The 21641-nt window shown below is 52.6% G+C and overlaps 6 protein-coding genes across 6 annotated transcripts; 5 read left to right on the top strand and 1 right to left on the bottom strand.

Moving 5' to 3' along the window:
• Positions 1 to 908: 908 nt before the first annotated feature.
• Positions 909 to 1740, bottom strand: PG986_005065 (Ras small monomeric GTPase rab6; the record flags this gene model as incomplete). Its single annotated transcript, XM_066841287.1, has 2 exons — positions 909 to 1604; positions 1696 to 1740. 2 exons carry the CDS (start codon positions 1738 to 1740, stop codon positions 909 to 911), a joined length of 741 nt encoding a protein of 246 aa, XP_066701149.1.
• A 1318-nt stretch (positions 1741 to 3058) lies between these two features.
• PG986_005064 (uncharacterized protein) lies at positions 3059 to 3431 on the top strand (the record flags this gene model as incomplete). The annotated part of the gene is made up of 2 exons (XM_066841286.1): positions 3059 to 3190; positions 3288 to 3431. The coding sequence occupies 2 exons, from the start codon at positions 3059 to 3061 to the stop codon at positions 3429 to 3431; spliced, it is 276 nt and encodes a 91-aa protein (XP_066701148.1).
• An 89-nt stretch (positions 3432 to 3520) lies between these two features.
• Positions 3521 to 3790, top strand: PG986_005063 (uncharacterized protein; the record flags this gene model as incomplete). Its single annotated transcript, XM_066841285.1, has 1 exon — positions 3521 to 3790. The coding sequence occupies one exon, from the start codon at positions 3521 to 3523 to the stop codon at positions 3788 to 3790; it is 270 nt and encodes an 89-aa protein (XP_066701147.1).
• Positions 3791 to 8722: 4932 nt separating this feature from the next.
• On the top strand, positions 8723 to 9184 carry PG986_005062 (uncharacterized protein; the record flags this gene model as incomplete). The annotated part of the gene is made up of 2 exons (XM_066841284.1): positions 8723 to 8876; positions 9042 to 9184. The coding sequence occupies 2 exons, from the start codon at positions 8723 to 8725 to the stop codon at positions 9182 to 9184; spliced, it is 297 nt and encodes a 98-aa protein (XP_066701146.1).
• Positions 9185 to 15911: 6727 nt separating this feature from the next.
• PG986_005061 (uncharacterized protein) lies at positions 15912 to 16130 on the top strand (the record flags this gene model as incomplete). Its single annotated transcript, XM_066841283.1, has 1 exon — positions 15912 to 16130. One exon carries the CDS (start codon positions 15912 to 15914, stop codon positions 16128 to 16130), a length of 219 nt encoding a protein of 72 aa, XP_066701145.1.
• Positions 16131 to 18828: 2698 nt separating this feature from the next.
• PG986_005060 (uncharacterized protein) lies at positions 18829 to 21453 on the top strand (the record flags this gene model as incomplete). The annotated part of the gene is made up of 5 exons (XM_066841282.1): positions 18829 to 18910; positions 19327 to 19765; positions 19852 to 20119; positions 20812 to 20963; positions 21306 to 21453. The coding sequence occupies 5 exons, from the start codon at positions 18829 to 18831 to the stop codon at positions 21451 to 21453; spliced, it is 1089 nt and encodes a 362-aa protein (XP_066701144.1).
• Positions 21454 to 21641: the final 188 nt, after the last annotated feature.

Below are 21641 nucleotides of genomic sequence, written 5' to 3'. Positions count from 1 at the left end.
CTGGACACCTCCAGACACTACAACACTATTTTTTCCTCGAGGCCGGCTGCGTGCTCCAACCAGTTCCCAGGGGTGAATGCGGATAGGTAGATGCTCGTCCAATCTGAGCCCCCGCAATGAGTCTGATAGTGGAAAAGCGGTGGTTTTTGGCCTCTTGTTTGCGGACGTTGGCACGAGGTCACTGCTATCTCTGCCTCTGGTGCAAATGGTGCAATTGTCATCCGCCGCAGTTGATCGATGGCGTGATCGCGACTAGTCCCCCGTGGTGCCACCCCAGCGACCGAAACCGCCCAATCCCAGGGCTCCCCAAGGTCAGAAACCGTGAACCACGAACCGTCCGGGCCTGACAAATGCTATTTCGAACCCAAAAGACCGAGCCTCCTCCGCCTAAATCGCATTTACCCCTGCAGACCCTGCACACTGGCTGCACTAAACGCGGCTGTCGGTTGCCTGAGATTAGCCTCAACGGGCGGCTGAGAGCTGACCTTTTGGCCCCCGACAGCCGCACCAGTTTGCCCAGGAAGTACGGAGTATATATCTCCAGAGACGCATACCATGACCACAATTTCCCATGTCCATACCTATTCGTGGCTGGTATTAAGTGCAAATTCATTGTGGTTTTTTGATAATGCAACTATAACATAGACTCATTATTATCATTCTTTCGGTCTATATGCTCGCTATTTTTACAAACCCCGGCCACCGTAAGACGGTGACTGCTACAAACACCGACCCCCGATAGCCGCCCTCAAAGCCGCTCATACCCCGGAGCCCAAGTATGGCGTCATGCAGATGTGGATATCCAACAGGCCATCCATGATCAGAGGCAAGAAGAATGGCTGGACAGTCAACAGAGATAAACTCTCGTATTGGATAATACGGTAATAAATGCAGACTTCTTGCCACTCTTAAGCCGAGGCGACCTTGTGGCTTCGGAACTTGGATCGGACATTCTTGGCCCACTCATCGTCCTGCTTCTGGCCGCCGAGCCAGTAGCCTCTGCCCACCGAAAGCATCGCGCGACCGATCTTGCCCTTGTAGCCCTCGCCCTCGCCCGTGCCCTCCGCAAAGGGCTTGCCGGCCAACTCGGGGTCCTCGCCCCAGCCCTGCTGCCGTCCGTCGCGGTATTGCACCATGACCTGCTGCGCGTACGCCATGATGACCAGGACGAAGTAGATGCGGATCAGGCTGAAAAGGACGATGAAGCTCGTGCTCGCGGTGGTATCGATGGCCTTCATGAAGGCGCTCGGGGAAACGCCCGTGTCGGCTGATTCCGGGGGCGTGGGACCGCCTGTTCTGCCGCTGGCCAGGTACCAGCTAACGGCAAAAACGGTAGTGTACGCAGTGTTGATGACGGTGTCGACGATGTAGAGCCATGCGAAGGCGAGGTTCTGGAAGGGCGTCTGCTTTCGGATATGCGGTAGGCAGTACGCGATGATGCCGAGCGCGACGACTGAGTAAATATACATCGACAGCTGCAGGGCCGACAGGTGGAATCCGGTCAAAATGGCGAGTAGTCCGTAGAGCCCGGTCGCTTTATTGAACACAAAGGATAGCGCAATCATCTCGGCACCGCTCTGGAGGCTCATGAGGCCGAGGAAGGTCTGCGACGACAGGGTCAGTGATGCTGGTGCTGGGCAAGGCTGGCAGCAGGCGTTGGGCACGCGACCGCCTCCACTTTGAGCGCCAACTAACCTTGGGACGCGGCAGCTGGAGCTGCACGCCGGCGGGAAGCAACATGTTTGCGAATAGTATGTATAAAAACCGTTGGAGTGCTGAAGTATGATTCTAGCCGTCGCTAGGGTGGCTTTTGGCTGCTTGGAGAGAGGGAGATTGAAGCGCTTCTAGGCGAAAGGAGAGAAGCGACCGCCTGGACTGCAGATTCCTCTTCGAAACGATGACGCCCGGCTCGCTCGGCCCCACGGACTTTAGCGCCTCCACCGCGACTGATTGGTTACTCATGCACCTTTAGCGCCATATCGCCTTGATCATCTCACATGCAGTCTATCACCAACATCAATTTGGTTTCCGTTCTGATCGTACTGCATACATTGACTTACTGGTCTGGAGGTGCTGCCATTTACGACGAGCATATTTTGTTGAAATAGCTTGTGCTACTGACAACTATATCGAAAGTGTCTCTGAAGCAACCTTGAATTGACGACCCTTAAAACGCCACCTATACCTCGATTCCACAATGCACAGAGCAACAACAATATTTCCTGCCAAAGGAAACCGCACTCTTGGTGTAGGCTTGATAACGATGAAAAATAACCAAGATCCCAGCGGTCTGGTACCTACCTACTTAGTTGCAGGGTTTCCCTTGGTGTTTGGGTATGTTTGAGTACTACCGCCTGCAATGGGTTTATCGGTTACGTGGGGGTATCATACCGACACTTCTGCACTTGACCTTAAATATTCTACTTACTTGCCCAAGAACGCCAATCGCAACCGAGACCATTTTGGCTCATCTTCCTTGGCTCACAAGTATCTGTCTTACAGTAATCCAATTGGTGAGAACTTCTGTAGTGTCACAACTCGCTCCTGTCTTTGAACGAATGCGGGCATGCACGCTCAAGGGCTGAAATCGGCAAACACGTTTCAAGCGCAAGCGTCCCGAGAATGGCACCTGTAAAGATCCGTTTATAGCCACAACTGAACAACAGCGGTACGTAGAGATACCAAATAACCAGAGAAAGATTGCATTGGTATATTTGCATTGATCATTAGGTTTGTCACCCAGTTTCCGACGACGTCTTAGACAGTTTTTCGAACTTCCTACTCGGTGCTTTTCAACGTGTATTATTATGCCAATCCGGGCACATATGCTTACTTACAAGCATGCGTCCATACGTCCATATGTCGCAGTAGGAGACATGGGTCAGCCTCTTGACGCGATTAGCGCGCTGCGCTAGATATCCCTTCTATGTATTGACTAATACCACAGTGCCCTTCTCTTTTGCCCCTTTCTTTCCTTCCTTTTTCTATCATCCGGCACCACATGCTACGAGACGGAGCATTGGCATACGTTAACTGGGGAAGGCTCCCCTACGGTGTCATGACGTTCGCGGACCTGGACGCCTCGACTTTACGACCTTGGCGTGAGCGCACGGCACCGCGGGGCACAACCGGCAGTGCGCCCCGAGCTGTACTACGAGTGCCAGGCCCCCTTTTACTACGCGTCCAACGGGTATGCGGTAATCGCCACCAAATACACGGGCCTTGGGACCGATAGTTTCACCGGCTTCCTGCACGCGGTCAACGTAGTCTCAGTCTACCCGCTGCAGAGCCTAACGAAGCTTGACCCAGAGGCCTTCAAGCTATCCGACTACCTGACCGACGACGCGATGAAGCTACTTCCCCTAATCGACCAAGTCTGCCTCGTGACCGGCGAAGCCGTCTTCCGCAACCTCATGACCGCGCAGATCTAGAAGAACACGAGCTGGCTGACGAGCGATGCCTTCACCCAGGACTGGCCAATGCGCTACAGCGGCTCCGGCCCGCACGCCCTCGCGGGCCCATGCTGGTGGTGCAGGGCAAAGGCGACACCCTTACGTACCCGTACAACAGCGAGCGCGACTTTGGCCGCACGTGCGGCGCGTTCCCCGACTCCAGCGCGGAGCCGTTCTTCGTGCCCGAGCTCGGGCACAACCCGGCGTTCCGCGTGGCGACGCCTAACTACTGGCCGTGGGTGGAGCGGCTTTTTGCTGGGACATCGCCGAAGACGGGTTGCAAGAAGATTGAAGTCGAGCCGGTGAACGACCGTTTCAAAAGGGGGCTCGCGGGGTAGATTACCCCTTTTCCCCCTTGAGAGCCAGGCGCAGATGACACTGGTTGGCAGCGAGCTTGATCTGACGGGCGGTGGAAAACGGGGCATACGTTGATCTTATGATACTACGTGTGAGGGGTGTATCACGATGTCTTGTATACTTTTATCTAAACGTCTTGTAGTATACATTTCATTAAGGTGGTTTCTTGGTGGAAGCAGATGCAATCAGGCACATGATTATAATGAAGTAATGAAAAGCCATGAGGGGTCTTTGGCTTGAATCCGCTCCTGTTACCTCTGTTTAAAATATCATAACGTTCATTTTATTCACTGTATAACTGCGAAGATGGGACTTGGGGTTGTGTCTGAAGAAGTATACGCGATGGGTGCAATATTTGTACTGCAACAAGCAACATGTATTTCAATCAAGTGCGAGTGATATTCCCGGAGCCAGGTCATTCAAGTCGTTTGCTGGGTTAGTTGAACACAAAAAGCAGATGTCGTGGCGGTTTCTGGGCTGGAGTTGGGTTATCGACAAGGTATATTGTGGCTGTTGACGACAATGTCGGCGTGTAACACACGCCGAAATGGTATCTACATGCAGTTCCATTTGGCACCAGATCCACCACTGTTCTTCCATATAGTCGGTGTTCGATTATTCGTAGGCTTCAAGATGCTCATGTGGTCGGGGCGTACAGTGGTTATATGGCCGAATGCATGGTAGCTTGGCTCATACTTATGATACAAATACATTGACCCCAAGTCAAGCGATGGGTGAGCTCATGGTGCATTCGGAGTAGCAGTGATATTACTTACGTACGCTTTCATTCTCTTTTTCTTTTCAATTAATACCCACGGGCCAGCAGAAGCAAATGACTCAGAACATAGCAAAAGGCTAGCGATGTGTTGTTCATCTAGCCCAACTATGTCGACGACGACATGGCGCAGGAGCTCAGGGGCATTGCACCAAGATGACCACTGATATTTACTACCTACCTAGTAACCCATTTTAAACAGCGTTTCCCACTTTCCATTGAAATAAGTCATCTACGCAATTCGAATCAATGAGAACCCAGGTAAGCTACTGGTCTCCCCTCGGAACGCTTCTAGGGGGGACGAGGTCCAACATTAAATACCTATAGAAGACTCGATGCTACCAATAATACCAGGGTCAATCCCTCTGGCACTCTGGTGGTCGCTGTTCTGGTGCACCAGACTTCGCGATAGCTCGTCATGGGAAAATAACATTCCTATGGTTTGCTACCTCAAGGTCATTATGGGCCGTTCCCATGGAACGTCCAATCGCTGCCTAGCGCCTTCCATCAACAATTGAGGGCATACATGTAATTACCGACTGCATGGGGCCATGAATTTTAGCTCCTACGGAGCACCTTGAGATTTCTCGGGTCATGTGTAGGCGCTGGCGCCTTTTCATGTCATGCTTATTGGTAATTGCATCAAAGTAATGAATTCCAGAACTTGCATACTGCCTTGCCTTGCTGTATATAAAATGAAGACACAGGCAAGACTCTAGTCAAGCCTCTTACGTCTAGGATGATATGTGTGGAATATTGATGAAAAGAGCAACGATCTTGAGCTGATATTGTAGAATTCTAGACCAAGGAGGTGACTACATACGCATCGTCCTATATGTGACCTGGAACTGGAAGGTGGTGGATCTCTCTTCTACAAGTCAGGGGCAAGCTGGAAAATTGCAGATATGGTATAGCTATGTAAGTATTCAATTGCCGCTCTAGCCCCGTGCTCCCCATTCCAGATTCGCCTTCGACAGTGGCAACTGAAACCCTATCGACTGTTGACGACCGAAATATTGCGGATCTTTCACCACACCAGCCCTCGTGGTCACCTATAATGCCTTTAACTTCTCACGGGAAACGGATTCTTTATTTGTTCAATATTGACAACTTCCACCACAATAAACCTTCATTTTCAGCCTCTGAGATCCGGACCGCAGTTCCTAAACTCGCACATATACGCACTGCTTCTTTGCCTCTCGAGTCACTACAATCACCACCCTTCTCATCCATCAACGAGTCCATGCAAGGCATTTTATTTCACCTTCGCACTACCTTCACCCGGTCTGCTTTGTTACCCTTTGCCCTCCCATCACGGGCAACCTTTTCCATCATCACCTTCGCCGTGTCTATCCAACTTCACGAGTTTGGCCAGCTTCTGGAGTTCCCTTACACATATCCATCGCGACCATTTCACTCGTCATCTTCCCTAACCTGCTCTTGACGACGATGGCAACCTCATCACCACCAACTTCGAGATTCCAAAGCATTCCACTCCGGTTACCAACAATGATCATCGTCAACAGCAAGTCATGCCCATGCTAATTAGCCGACTACTTGGTCAAGCATAGTTGACCTTCTTGTCCTTGGTATAGACCTATTGGAGACCTTCAAATACAGCTAGCGCCGGTCACAATACCACTTCCCTTCACCACAAGTTCTGGTATGCCAAAAGATCCCACTCCCAACACCGGCATTCATCTAAAGCATCGCGCAAAATGGCAAGTCATACCTCTTTCACTCATCCCATAACTTAACAAAGAGTTGCTGACCATCCCGTCCTTTATATAGAACCGATCGACGACTTTGCAGACAGTTAACCCCGGCTACATCACCACTCGAACCTCACACGCCACGCCAGCGTCGACGAACGGCCATACTCCTCCTTCTCATACCCATCATATGTTTGCAGTTTCTAGACATTTGGCACTTCCAAAACGTTTGGTTCTTCACATACATTTGCTGCTTCAGGTAGGCTCGGCTTTTCACATACATTTATCCTTTTACATACACTTCGTGTCCTGCATGCGTTTGGCCCGGCCCAAACGTCTCACTATTCTCCACCGGATTTCCCTAACCCACCAGGTAGGTTTGGCCCGTCAAAAAGGTTTATTCCCTCACATACGCTTGACCTTTTGCGTGCGAGTGGCTCTTCAGGTACGTTTTGTACATACGAACTACTTGGCTTTTTCCTTACCTTCACATATGCCTACTCTTGGTATACCCCCGGACCAAGCATACCTTTTCATCCCAACCCCAAACCTTTGGCTCTACACATACTTCTCGCGACTCTACACGTACTCCTCGCATCCATTCACGAACGCAGTGTATTTCGTATATGTCTGGCACTCCATCCCATGCGTTTGGCTTTCCGCCAATACATACCTCTCAACAAACCTTCGGAACTCCTTCTGCTATATTTTGCACTTCACATTCACTCCGCGGTTCCTTTCATGCTACTTGTTACCATTGGCGCTCCTTCCTCCTCACTTCATTTGTTTGTTCCTTCCAATACGGTGGGTAAAACTCAAAGTCCCCACGCTCCTTCCTTGCAACTCTTTTCCTCCACCACCACAACAACCTCTGACAATCAAATCACTCAAGCCTACCCCCAAATCTTAGACCGAAAGCCACAAAGCAAGCAAAAACATAGGATAGATGCGCCAGCAGACCCAGGGACTGCCATACGCATATCCTGACAGAAACTGACTGCAGCAAGAGGTTTCTCACAGCGTCGCAATGGGAGACTTCCCAGATCAGATGAAGGACCAGAACTCACAAACTCGCAATAATGGAGGGCAACGATGGCGAGCAACCACGGTATGTATATTTCTCTGGGCAGCTTCCATTATCGTTTACCTATCTTGGTTCTCTTTTCAACTACAAGTCATTAACTCTCAACTTTTAGACTACGATACGCTCGCGCCTACTGCCCTTCGAAGCGTGATACTCCCCGTTATCCAAGACAAGGTAACAGAGAAGGCTGAGTATTTCGGCTGGATTCTGCACAACCACCAAGATTCCTATGAATTATACCCACAAGTTACCAAAACGCCCATTTTCCGTTTCACCCCCTTCTCGTCCTGTTTTATCCCCTCCTCGTTTCGGTCCGTTACCTTCTCGGTCCGTAAGCCGCCCCGGCCGTTTGTTGCCCGGTCTATTTACCGCCCAGGCCGTTCTCCGAGCCGCCCTATTTCGGGGTACTCCACTTTAAACCGCTTCCCTTCCGGACCGCACCCTCCCTTCACCGGCCATTCCCTTACCGGTCCGTCCCCTTGTCATCTCTCCCAATACCACGCAACATTTGCTTTTATTTTGGAAAGCGCAAATCCGACCCCAAAAGATGGAAGTCAGTCATTGCATGCAAGCATGATGACTCGAAGACCATGATATTAATTACCTTCTCCCCCGGTGATGGTTTTTTTCCGGTTTAGGCTTTACATTCTGCTGGCCTAGGTCTTCGGGATCATTGACCAACTCGCGGTTCGCTTCAACTCCAAGAAGCTTCACCAATACGACTGGATCTTCAACCACGAGGAGTTCAAGGCTGCAGTCATGACCGTCCTTGGGAGCAATGTAAGACCCAGACCACCCACGACCACTACCAGACAGCATGCTAATTAGCCTTTCCAGTGTCTGCATCTATGTCCATGAGGCCAAAATTGCTGCTTTGAGCCAGCCTACAAGCAGCAAAGATAGCAGTGACAAGATTGAGATCCTCGATGACTTGCCGCATAGTTTCGCAAATGGCCTTTAGATGCTCGAGGTCTTCACCAACGGCTCGGGCATCGAGTCAGAGCTCTTTGGCTGCTTGCAAAATCTCCGCAAGTTCGCAGAAAGAGGTAAAGAAGCGACCGTACCACAACGGGAGCGAAGACGACGAGAGCGCCATTGGTCGCGCAGTCCTCAATGGCATCTGCTGTGCCCGCCTGGCTACTGAGCAAACGTGGCAATGGTTATGTCACTGAGCATATCGCCCTTCGGCCTTCGCTTTCTGTTTGTACCCCTAGCATGAACATGTCGGAAGAAGTGACCAAGCAAGTGGAGCAGCTTGTCGCTCACTTGAAGGGTGAGATGGACCAGGACCATTTGACACAGAGCCCCAGCATGGGAAGTCTTGCCCAAAATCAGCACAGACATGCCGGAGGAAGATGGCAAGAGCAAAGTTGTTGTGAAGCGAAAGACCAGCAATGCCAACTCTCACAAAAGGTCCCAGTCTGTTTGCGGGGATCCTGTCAGACACGACCAAGGCTACTACAACCAAGGCGATGACGATGTGGACAACGCCAACAGTACGTTTCATCAACTGGCACATCCTGTCAGCAAGCATCTTAAGGCAACCCTGTACCCCATCGATACCTTGCATCCCTGCTTGTACTACCTACGGGCCAAGAGGCATTTTCCTTCTCGACTCTTGTCAAGATGGGCACGATCTGGCAGCTCCTCTTTCCCAACAGCTCCTTCCCAGGCTGGCATGTTGGCAACAGGCAAGAAGCAATTTCGCCTGCCCGACTGCAGCCTCGACATCACCTGCGACACTTGGCAGTGTGGCGCCGCCAATGCACCCAAGTCCGGTGCCCTATACTCCTCAAGGTTGTAGGCTTGCTTGCCACGATGTTACTCCGCAACATCCCCAAGGAAGGTTGGCCGGGCTATGCCAAACACATGAGTCAAGACAGGGGCAAGTATGTTTCGGGCAAACATCTTGCCCACCTACCGCGACGTCAAGCGCCTGGTCAATGACACTGGCGCCCTCGCCATCCAAGGGGCAGTTGAGACTTCATGTATCTCTGCATGGATTTCGCCAACGTTATCAGAATGAATTCTCTTACAATTGACCTCGTCCGGGCACGTGGAAACCAGCTGTTACGAGGTGATCTCATCCATTCCTTCATCAGTCGTCGATGTATTGAATCCTCAAAGCTTGAAGCATTCACCTTCAGCTGTGGATATATTCACGACTCCATTTACCAATGCATTCACCACCCAGGTCTTTTCCCTATCCTATATAAAGGGTACTCCCTCCCACCTCGCCGACTGTTTCTCACATCCACTTCCCCCTTCACACAAATCATGAGGATCGACGCCAAGCGACGGCGTTTGGTCTCACAACTCCAAAGTTGAAGAAACTTAGTCTTAGTTTCTTCCCCTTGTCCCGTTGGAAGAGAAAGCCGCCCCGGTCAAACGCGGTCGACCTCGTTCGAACGAATTCTTTCTTCCAAGCAGAAGAAGCCACCCACACCTGTCTTCGACTCTGGCTTGGAGGCAAGTGGCTGCTCAAGAAACGCGGTCCCGTGGTCTCTGACTTCACGAAGGAAGTTGTCCTAGGACCAAACCTGCACGAGGAGGAATGCTTCGGTGCCATCGCCTCAGTATGGCCACCAACAGCCCCTGCCACAATGGGTGGTCTCTCCCAAGAAGGACAGTCGTCATTACGAATTAGTAATGGCTACCTTCATCATGGTCGGTCAAGGCAAGACTGCTCGTTCCTCTGGAACGAGTGCACCTTCACCATGGTTGGACAAGGCAAAACCGCACGATTCAACTGGACTGAGCAGTCCCGCCTCGACCTGCTCTTGGCCATCCATGGCGCTCCTGCCGCCAGCACATTTGCATCAAGCCAAGGATGCCAAATGTCACCGGCAACGAGATAGTATGGAGCCCCGTGCAAAAGGCGCTAGCCAAGGCATTGTGTCGAGTCAAACTTGGGAGGCTTGATATCTTTGAGCAAGGAAGATCTTTTGATGAAGTTTCCACGACGACAGATCCTAAGGCACGCGCTGAATGGGCTCTAAGGGCCAATATCGCCACCCGACCGCCTGGGCATTACGCACGCTCTACGATGAGTTGGGAGACAAAGAGCCCTGCTTCGTCCACATGATCGAGGACATTTGTCACCACGGCCTTCGACACCGTCGAGGGCAAATATGTCGGGAAGCCCCAGCAGCAGCCTTCGTCTTCTTGCGTTTCGGTTGCCTCTCCGAGGTATACCACATCTCCCCCAACCTGCCATCGACACCAATGTCGCTGGCGATGCCCAGGACGAAGATGCCGACAACGCTGACGCCACTCCGAGCTCCGCCCAGACTCACCAACCCCAGGGGTCTGCATCCCTCTACATGGGCGGAGCTCGGCCCCTCCGTCAGTGGAGTATGTCGTCGATTTCGAAATACCTCAACAGTACTAATTATGAGATATTCCTCTTGGGGGGGGGCTGAGCAGGCCGGTCAGCAGAACGATGGACAAGGTGCACAAGTTCAGCAGCGCCAGTACCTCCCTGCCTTGACGATGGACACCTTGACTTAACTCCGCCGAGGTGATATCACCAAGGCATTTACGCCATTGTCTGCCAGGCGTCTGCTTCCCTCTACATTGGCGGGCTCAACCCCTCCATCACGGAGGCTCTGCTCTTTGAGCTCTTCTCCTCCATTGGATCTGGCTGTCGCGGTCCGGGGCTGCTGCTGTTCCGGCAAACAACTCAACAGTACTACGAATGGCCTCACTGAAGGGGTTCTCTCCCCTCACAAAGAAGCTGATGAATTTCCTGAACGCCCTGGATCAGGTGCAGAACTACAAAATCATCATATCCCCACATGCACAAGGAATGCCTACCGGGACGCTCTTCAAGGACAAAGCAGGGGTTTGTCGCAAGGACACTTCGGAAAGTGTAAGTCCGGCCCATCAAGCTTTCTCAGATGTGTGAAGTACTGACATGTGGAGTCCACAGATCCAAAGCTCGCGTTGAGGCCAAGAGAAGCCGATAGGGACCAGACGCTGGTTAAGGAGTTGAACGAAGACAAAAGAGAGACGAAAAAAAATAGACAAGAATAAAACGAAAAATAGAAAAGAATAAAACGAAAAATAGACGAGAAAAAACGAGAAAGACACGAGAAGAAAGCGCGAACGGATTCGACATCGGAAACCAAAAATCAAAAACAAGAAGGGAGGGAGGGAGGCAAACGTCGATGTCAGGGCTTTCTACATAGCCCAATCAGGCGTCTGGCACCATGGAAGGGTTGCTTGTATGGACAACAGGCTCCTGCTATCAACACCATGAGGCCGGGTAGCTAGGCTGAAGGGTTGAAACGACGCTCAAACAGGCGTACCCATCAGAATACTTGATGGGGATAAAATCAACACCAAGATCGAGGGTAAGCCAGCGCAGTCAACCTCTCCGAAGTGTCACACTCTCTAACAGGCATATAGGGCTCGGTGACTTGGGATTAATCATCGAGTTATTTCAACATACCCCCAAAGGCACCAAGAAGGCAATCAGTTTCCACTTAGAGGAGGCAGACGACGATGATAATTACTAGAGTCCCTCTTGGCCTTCACCAAGCAACTGCGGCTTTGCTATCGGCCAGTTACGATGGCTGATGTGAAACAGCCCCAAAGGCCCGAACCGAGGATGGTCAGGATACTTCGACCAGCATTCCCTGCGAAATTAAGATCCCCGGAATCAAGGCAAGAGAGCGCGAATTCTTTCTCGGTACAATGGAAAGAACCGATATCGAAGGATCCAACAACGACGACAAGCGCGTACTGAGCTGCGGACACATATATTTCCGCAGATCATATGTCGACATGGTCGGGCACAATCTCTCGGAATCACTCTTTCTCTTCACATAACAGCACGCCTCTATTATATGTATCCTTTGTCCCTTCTACCCGTATTCCTACTAAAGCTATTGTATTCAAACAGCAGGCGGTCGACAGACGGTCGGAGGCAAACGGCCGAACCTCAATCGCGTTCTGCGCCCGTTCTTCCCGAGAAAACCGCAAGAACGACGCGACACGACGACGAGCTTATGCTCTATTGCGCCTGCCGAATCCAGATGGGTGCCATGCCTCAAGTTGTGCACCAGGTTGCTGGATATCCCCACAACCACTATGTGGAAGCAGTAGAAGACGAGAGATATGTGGATGGTTCGGGATCCCATCCAACCCATCAAGACGCGCATGCCTGCTGCAGATGGGCGCCATCCGCGATTTCGTCATCTGTGTCATCGATACGCCATACCCATAACATGGCATTACCAAGAGATTCGAGCGCCTTCGAAATGCCAATGGCCACGGCGGTGTTCTCGTGATGTGTTGCAGAGGGCGCACAGCATCAGCCGCCGCCGAAAAGGCATCGCAGCAGAACTCCCCGGACAGCAAGCACATCCGGAATGGCGCTCCAGCCAGATGGAATACCAGGAGGACAAGGCGGGCTCTCTGCCGACAAGAATGCTAACTTTTTGTTCAGCTCGGTAGCCTGCCTCCTCCTTTCGCGGATGGCAAGGATCGGCTCAACTTCCTTGGCACGGTTCGTGGTGGCAATTCTCTGTGCCATCTCAAGCATCTCGTCCAAGAGTCTTTCCCATCTTGGCCAGGATACTATACATCGACATTCGGCCAGAATGTTGGAGCGGGTGTCTGGAGAGGCAGGTTGGCTATATCCTCACCTCACCGGGGCAGTTGGTTTGTTCTGTCTCCTAGAACGCCTGGCAAGCACCCATTCACGTTGTTCGATCACGACGACCAATCTTCCCTTTACTACAGGGAACGCCTTGAGCCCTTGGTGGAAGAAGATACCAATCTTGAGCTAAATGAGAGTCAACATCGTTGATGTTTCTTCTGCTCGTCTATTATGACGACCCCTCGGTGAATTTTGGTTGCAAGTAGAAACCTCGTGTTTCGCGTGGCAAATACAGCAAGACCGTATACACGGAAGGATGGACATGCCTGTCAATGCCTCCTGTCCTGACCGATTTCGAGTTCGACGCGCCACGCCACTCCGGAGAGGAGTTGGTCTGTTACGAGGAAATGGGGTCTTCCTTCCCTGCTGATTCTGCCCAGACGAAGCATCAGTGGCGCATGGCACTCCTGCTAGACCGGCATCATCGCACGCTGCGCCAATACCCAACCGGCAACTCCATGCCAACGTCCTGGCTCTGGATGCTGGTGAGATTCTTGAGCTTACCAGCAGCAGCAGCAGAGCGAGTACATCGGCTTGGCTGTGGTTTCGCTAGGTAGTAGGTATGGCCAGTGGGAATTCCGCGTTCCTTCTCGAACGGCACCGGCGGCGGGGCCTTCTCCGAGCGCCACGGGAGCAGGTTCGCGAGTTGGATCGGTGTGGCATTCCTTGGATCTGAAGAAGGGTCAAAAGGACGCAAGGTTTGCCCACTGGGCAAACGAGACAAGCTGCGGTACCGAATCAGAGTTCAAGAAGGGTATTGTATGTCCGCAATGAGGGCTTTGCAACCGGCGGGTGTATTGGCGGGGATACCGGGTGGCTCTCAGCTCCCCAAGCAGGATGCCGATGGTAACTCAATCAAGGTTGAGGGCCGTACTGATATTGTGGACAAGATTGCTGCTAGCATCGAGGCCATGGTTTCGGAACGAGCAAGCCAGGTCTCTGAAGGAGTCGGCTTGACCTGTCGAGAAGCACCGAACTCTGATTGGACGCGATGGCGAGGCGAAGCGCAAGATCGAGTCCGAGTTCAAGGTCTCGATTGATATCCCACGGCAGGGTAGCTACCAGGTAGCTGCCTGGGTGGTCTACCAGATCACCCACAAGGCCTTCTTCGACATAGCCCCGCGGACCTAGAAAAGGCCAAGAACGTGGCCTTGCACCTGGCGCGAGTCGCAGCAGATATCAAGAAGAACATAGCCCTGCTGGACGCTGAGGTCAACTCCCTGAAGGGAAATACCATGTCTCGTGGTCACTTCTGGATTTGGTGGTGACGGTGGTTGTGGTCAGGACTTCCCGCCACTTCCAGCCTCCCGTGCAGGCTTCCGGCCCGAAGGTAAGTGTCAATCAACAAATCCCTTCGTTTTCTTTTTCTGTGTGGAGAAAGCTCTGATAGAGACGGCGAACTGACTCCTTGAATAACAGTCCCGGTCATACCGGTGGTCAGCTGCTGCCCCATGCCAGAAGTCGCAGTCATGGTCTGCTCCGCAGATCATAACCGGTCGAGACGAACCTTGGAAGCTCGGGCAGCAAGAAGAAGACGAAATTGGACGCCCTGTGGATCCGGATTAGCTTGTTTACAATGAAGGGTTCCTTCTCGAACGACATGATAACCGGGACATCCTTCCACTTCCTCAGGCTGTCCCTGCCTTGCCAAAGAGGGCAAACGAGACAAGCTGCGGTACCGAATCCGAGTTCAAGGGAGGCTTTCGACAAGACGAAATATGGCCTGCGCCCGTGCCCTCTGGGTACGGCAACCCCCGTCCTCTTGAACAGATCAAGAAAGAGAACAAGGCCGCCCAGAGAGGTCTTCATTTGAGGAGATGTTCGCAAGTCCCTTGGTACAGCAGGGGGTGTCGCCTGCCTCGAAAAACCTCAACAGTACTAATTTTGAGAGTCTCCTCATTTGAGAAAGACGACTCAGCCTCGCGCTGACCCCATTGAAACGCTTGACAACAGTCTTGGGCACTCGCACCATCACGAGGGGCCCTTCGATGCAACCTTGTCTCGCGCAATCTCAAGGCCTGTCTAAATGAGAAAGAAGTAGGGGCCATGGAAACAAGGTCTCTACGAGACCCAACACCGACTGGTCGTCTCAACGATTGGATCCAAAAGTTGCCTCCATTTCTTCGAGGAATGGCGCTCCAGCCAGATGGAGTACTTGAAGACGGGTGTATTAGGTCCCATAAGCGCTTCAAAGGAAGACTTTAGGCACCCGAACCCGGCCTTCTTCCGAAATTGGGAAAGATGCCGAGACTATGGCTTCGACCCGATGGGGGCTTGGGGGCATCTATGAGCCTGACCGCCGATCCGACTTGCCAGAAGACGGTGGACATGGCAACTTCTTTTTACTACATGAAGGGCAGAGGAGTACAGCCAAGTCATTGGGAAACGATATGCCGCAATACCAACCTACTACGGCTCAATGTGTACATACTTCGGGCAGTATAGATGGGATGTACGCATTCGCCTGTGATGACAAGCGGTGGATTGTGACCAAGGATCGGCCAAAAAACCTGTGTATGTACGCAGATGTCCAGTTCTGTGTGACAATTGAGTCAAGATCACTCGATTTCGTGAGACGCCCATGTCTTGTGATCTTCGAGGGTTGGCAGACCCTACTCAAGTGGCAATATGACAAGATCGTCATCAGATCCTGCGAGGTCCTTCCGGTTGTGACAGTATCCAAACGTGTTTGGAGAGGCCACAAAAACTTCGGAAAGCTTTAAAAGCCTTCAAACCTTGGAGAAAAGCTCTTCTTTCGTGGCTTTCTTTTTGGCCAACACGGAGTGGTACTACCACTTCTCGCGCGACATGTCGGAGCACCTTCCCCGTCGAGTGGCTGTCCAAGAGCACCTGCCCCGACCGGCCCATGAAGGGCCTGCTGAACCGCCTGAACCGCGACGACCAGGGCGGCGGGAACGGCAACGGCACTGAGTTTCCCTCGCTCCGACTTGGTCCCACGACTGCCAAGAGGTCGACGGGCCAGTGCGGCCGCGACATGATGGAGATCCTCGACTTTCGCCTCGATTGCGTTTTGTCAGGAGCCGGTTCTTTTCGGCAGAACCTACTTCGCCGAAGGTTAGGTTGATGATCAATCGAGATCGAGGTCCCGTGGCACCTGTTGAAAGAGTATGTTCTCCATTGCGTACTCCCGAAAAGCAGACATCAAATATATTCTCTAGTTTGATGTCTTGCATTAGGATGCTTTTGGTTTCTGACAAGACTAGCAGACAAAGCTCTACAGGAGAGAACACCTATGTCGCTTCAAGTGCCATTCGTGGCTGCCTTCTGTGGCAAGAGCGGCCGGAACGAAAAGGTTGTACGCAGCCTTCCACCGGCAAAAGAGGTCAGTGGATCGATGGCAGGTGGCGTGAGCGCGCTCCATTTGGGAGCCGAGCTGACATGTTCTTGGCAAACCTCGCGGAGGACGTGGGCGCCACGAACGGAGAAGTTGCACCGTCGACAAATGGTGCTTCTCGCCAGGGGGTGGTGTCCTCCGTACCATGAAGGTCTTCCACACCAACGGCGCTGGAGAATCCGCTGCAGTTGAGAGCCAATGATTCGGGGAGGCGTCATCGGCGCCAAGCCGTCACTATTGCAAGAAGCAGTCACCAGAGAGTTTCGACGCCGGCGACACCTTCGCTGGCCATCGGATGTATGGCATGCCCGTTCCCCTTTGGCAAGTTCGCCATCGGGTCGGTCTCCCACGCCACTGGGGCTGCAGGTTCGGCTGCAGTTGAGAGCCAATGATTCGGATAGAAGTCATCGGCCCCAAGCCGTCGTGGCTGCAAGGGGCAGTCACCGGGGAGCTTCGAAGCCCGAGACATCCTCTCTGGCCATAGGATGCACGGCTTGCTTGCTCCTCCTTGGCAAGCTCGCATTGGAACCCCTCACGCGAATGAGGATGCGAAGTCCGCCGCAGTGGAGAGCCAATGATTCGTCATGGCGACTTTCCCATTTGACAAGCTTGATCTAATCAAGATCTAAGCCTCTGTGCCGGGTTAGTCGTCACTGCATGAGACTCCGTCCACTTGCGGGGATTTTGTATTCCATATCTGCGTATGCACGGGCGGCTTTGCCGGCCCACTCGACCGCTCACGCAACTACCCAAGCAGAGCTTCTCTAGCAGGCTGCGGGTTTACGTGTTAGTCGGCTTAGGGACGATATGCATAGGGATCACCATCACCCAGCTCGTGCAAACCTTCAAAGAGCCGGACCACGGGTGTGTGCTACCCTCAGGTCCGATAGGCAACGTCAATTCGAATGCAGAGATGCCGGTCAGGGACTTCGCCAAGGTCCCTTGAGGTTTCGTATCCGGTCCAGGGCCGGAGGCTCATGTTCTCGCAAGGATGAGTGTCTGCATCGCTTGGCACGCCAGTCGAGGAATAGCCTGGCAGATTCGATGTTGTTCCGTCTAGGTTGCTGTGAAAGTGCGTATCTGCTTGCGTGCTTGGCTTTGAGTCACTTGCTGCTGCTGGCCTGCCGGTATGAGTCGAAAAGCAAAAGAACAAACAGTGTTTTGCAAAAGAACAAACAGTATGTTCTTGCCTATCGAAGAACCCGGGGATGCTGGAGTCAGATTCGACGATGGAGAAAGTGGTGTATCCTACATCCAGATTAAGCGTGCGCAACCTCAATTCGCATGCAAGCTTGCCGGTGGGAGCTTCTACCATGCGCGCTGACATCCCGCCGGCAGAAGAAGAATTATTGCTGAGAACGGTGATTGCAAGGCGCTCCTGAAGAAGCTTAAGAACTTTGGTTAGCCGATCCTTTGACAGCAGGGATTTGTTACTGGTTTGTTCCCTCGTTGGAACTCCATAGTCTAGGGCTACTGTTCTGGTACAGCCTCAGTATCTTCGGATCACCAGAAATCACCATTGCATTCAGCCGACTGCATCACGGCCGGGTACTTCGAGACCGTCGGCGGAGAAATGTGCGACTACCTTGAGACAACCAGTTGGTCTTGATGGAACAGATAGGTGTCAGCTTACCTTCTTTGAGCACTAGCGCAATTCCTTCTTTGCACTCGCCAAAGGGCTCGTTTGCCTTCCCAACGGCCATGGCCAATGTTTGCTGCTTGCGGAACTTCGAGTGATTCGGGTTCAGGAGTTAGGAAGCAGCAGCTTCAAGCTCAGCACCGAGACCTCAGGACTTGTTGAGGTCGCCGAGAAGCCACTGACAGGTCGAGCCATTTCACATGGAACTCAATTCGGCGATGATGCGCAGCAAGTCTCATTGCCGACTCTTTTACCAAATGTTTCCCAGCTACCTCCGATTGTTGGATCTCGCAAGGGGTGGTATTCCTTAGTTGGTCATGGACCAAAGGCGAATACGCCCAAGAGGGCCGATGAGAAGCTCGCTATTCCGACGTTCCAGATGTACTCGGTGGTCACCCGCGGCAAAGCTAAGCAGAACGTCATCATCTCCGGCTTCGGGATGAGCAGCTTGCTATGTCGTCTTGAACACCGAGTGTGTTTTCAAGCTGCCCGGATCCCTCCTCTGGGGGGATCAGCTTTGCCATCCCTCTGCCCACGGGCGATAGTGGTGAGATTGAGAAAGTCATTGGACTGGATGCGGATGCTTTAGCCTGGGGCATAGATCTCGCCATAAGCACCAGCTCTTAGCTTGTTCTGGGAGTATGGCGGGCTGCTCTCAGCAGTTAAGGTTACCAGGCTATCCGTGATAGCTTCCCACATTGTGAATGATTTCACACCCGAGAAGAGGGAGCAGATCCTCCGCGAGAATGAGGAGGCTGAGGACTGATAAGCGCTTCACAGCATTCACACATGCATGCTCGGCGTTCTCTTCCAGGTTCTGCCCTTGACGACTTGATGACTGGTGTTCTGCGACGGTGCGGTATGGTTTTGGGTATGTGACAGCCACCGGCTGTTTCATGTCATGCAGTCAGTCATGGCGCATGGTGCCTAAAGACCTGCATCGTCGTAGCTCGGCTTGTTCCTCTGCGCAGACGAAGAAAGAGGTCGTGAAAACTGGTAAGACGCAAGACCAGGACTGCCGGAAGTATGAAAGGGTGATGGATGTATTTGAGAAGGAGCTTCCGTTTTCTGTTGTGATAGGTAAGCCAGACGCCCTGGGCAAACGAAGCTTTGAATAATGAACTGACAGCGTTTCGATAGGCTCAAAGAACCCGAGCTACCCAGTGAAACCTCCACGCTCTTTCTGCTTCAGGGGTTTCTTTCTGGTCACATACGTATGGGCCGAGAAGAGTCTTCGAGTAGCCTTTCGCCCCCATGCGCAGATTTGACAATCGACTTGCACGTCAGAACCACTGCCACCCTCCGACAGCAGTTTAGTGTCTAAGTACATGGCACGACTAGAGAAAAGGGATGCGGCAGGCAGGGCCTTTCCAGAAATACTCGCGGAAGCCGTTGTTATCGTTTTACAACAGCAACGCCTCGGGCGAACTCGTTCAAACGAGGCCGACCGTGTTCGACCGCGACCGCTTTTTCTTTCAAAGAGACAAGAGGAAGAAACTAAGGATACGACCTTTTACCCTTGGTATCGTGAGATTATAAATGAGGACGACGATGTCTCTTTCTGCGCCGAAAGCTTTGGGAGCGACAGGTACGATTCCCTAGGCAGCAGCTTCGCCGTTGCCAACTGCTTCGTCTGCGACCGTCAACGTAGACCTGGGCGGCGCTTTCCAGATGTGGGAGGCGAGGTCTCTTCCGTACCATGCATACGGCGTATGCACCTATGTGCGTATGTGTAGCCTTGAGTGTCGAAACGCTCGGAGTGCTACAAACTTGGCAATGCCCTTGTCGTGCTGGCTGATCTCCTCTTTCCAGCCTGGCACCTGCCCACCGTTACCGCAAGGTGAAGTCGGCGCCCATTATTGAGCAGGCGTATACCCGTGGTATGACCAACAACGGGTTCATCGAGGTTGAGGAGGACGATGAGTCGGAAGGCGCTGACGACCGAGGCATACGGCATCCTCACCAGCTTAGGGATTCGAGACCAGATACAGACAGCATGGCTTTCTTTCGTCTAGGCCGGGCCAGTGTAATAGGTCGAATCTTGAACCAGGGCTGGGTGGATCCTTGCAAACCCGGCTTGGTTGGATGCGAGAGGCGTTATGCTTGCCAGCATCATCGGAGAGTGAAATTTGCCGCCTAAGGTTGCCTTAGCTCGGATCAGATTGGGGGCATGCACGGCGTGTCGTTCCTTTGGTTATAGAGGAAAATGAGACTTCTTTGCTGGAAGTTCGATAAGTCCTGTATCAAGCCGCTGGCAGTGGTGTTGGCCGCTGGAAACAGGGCACCCGGCCCACCAGCAGCACAAATGGCCGACTCCAATAACGAGAAGACAGAAGGTGACGACGCCGACGACGATGACGATTAATTATTGAGTTGGCGGCCGAGTCTGTGACAAGCCGCGCACAGTCTACAACGCCATCCACAGCGTTATCGACAGTCTCGAATGACCTTGGTAACGCTGCTGGTCCCACGCAGTGCCAATCTGGCCAATCTGACTTGGCCAACCAACTCGCTCTGGAGTCAGATGCCCAGAACAGCAAGGTGGAGGATGATCACTCACAAAGAGCAGCAGTGTAAAATAATGATGTATTGGCGGCTGAGCTGAAGATCAACAACCAGTTAAGCACTGAGATCGAAGCAACGAAGGACGTAGACGTGGGCGATAGACGTGGAAGATAGAATGGCGGTCACATATGGCGAGAGCATTGGCCCAATCGAGACGCATTGTCAATGCAAGTCTGAGCAGTGTCGCTTGAGGTGATGCTTACCCAGGTTGAGGCTTTGAAAAGAAACATTGCCCAAACCCTCGAGCCATCTCGGGGCGACGGCACTGGTTCGGATCCCAAGGTGCCCAGGAGTGTGCAAGGCAATGGCACGGAGGACACGATGCAGATTCTTCTGAGTGAGACCGAAGAGCAGGAGAAGTATGTGCCGCCCAGTGCATGAGTAAGTCGTTCAACTCTTGGCTTCGAAGATGATGTTTGGCTAACAATCTCCATCTAAGCTTCCTGGACTATCTCTTGCACCAACTGCGACCAAGTCGACCAAGAAGGTCCAGAAGAACTCGAAGCAAGTTGCCACGGGAGTGTTGAGTTTGCTTGGTTTTGAGTCACTTGCTTCTGCTGGCCTGCGGCGGTATGAGTCGAAAAGCGAAAGAAAAGGAAAAGGAAAACAGAAAGGAAACGAAAGTTGCCACGCGAGGCAAGTCCACAGTACACGCCTCGGATTCAGCGAGTGGGATGATCTGTCTGGCGAAACTTGAGCAGCAAGCCACGTCCTGAGCTGAGCGCGATCCCGGTTCAAGAGCTCAACCGGACGGAGACCGATTGGCTCGTCCACATGAACTGGTCGTTGTACGTCAACCTTGACGAGAGCGGCGACTACAACGCCTGGTTGGGCAGCTGGACGGGGTGAAGAGACACCCGAAGTTCCATCGTCCATCCTAGATATGGTTGCTTGTGTACCGCCTAGAAGCAGGCACCGAAGGGGAGAGAGAGAGAGAGAGCAAATGGCCCATCACCATCTGTCCCAGGTTGCTGCCCGCGAGCGACTCGTCCCCTTGGTCGCCTCCATGCAGCCGGATCCTCGTATCCGCAACCACT

This window comes from Apiospora aurea, assembly GCF_038362705.1.
Source record: "Apiospora aurea strain CBS 24483 chromosome Unknown utg000004l_segment0_segment0, whole genome shotgun sequence".
In the NCBI taxonomy this organism is placed as follows: domain Eukaryota; kingdom Fungi; phylum Ascomycota; class Sordariomycetes; order Amphisphaeriales; family Apiosporaceae; genus Apiospora; species Apiospora aurea.
This window is presented reverse-complemented; position numbering and strand designations above follow the sequence as displayed.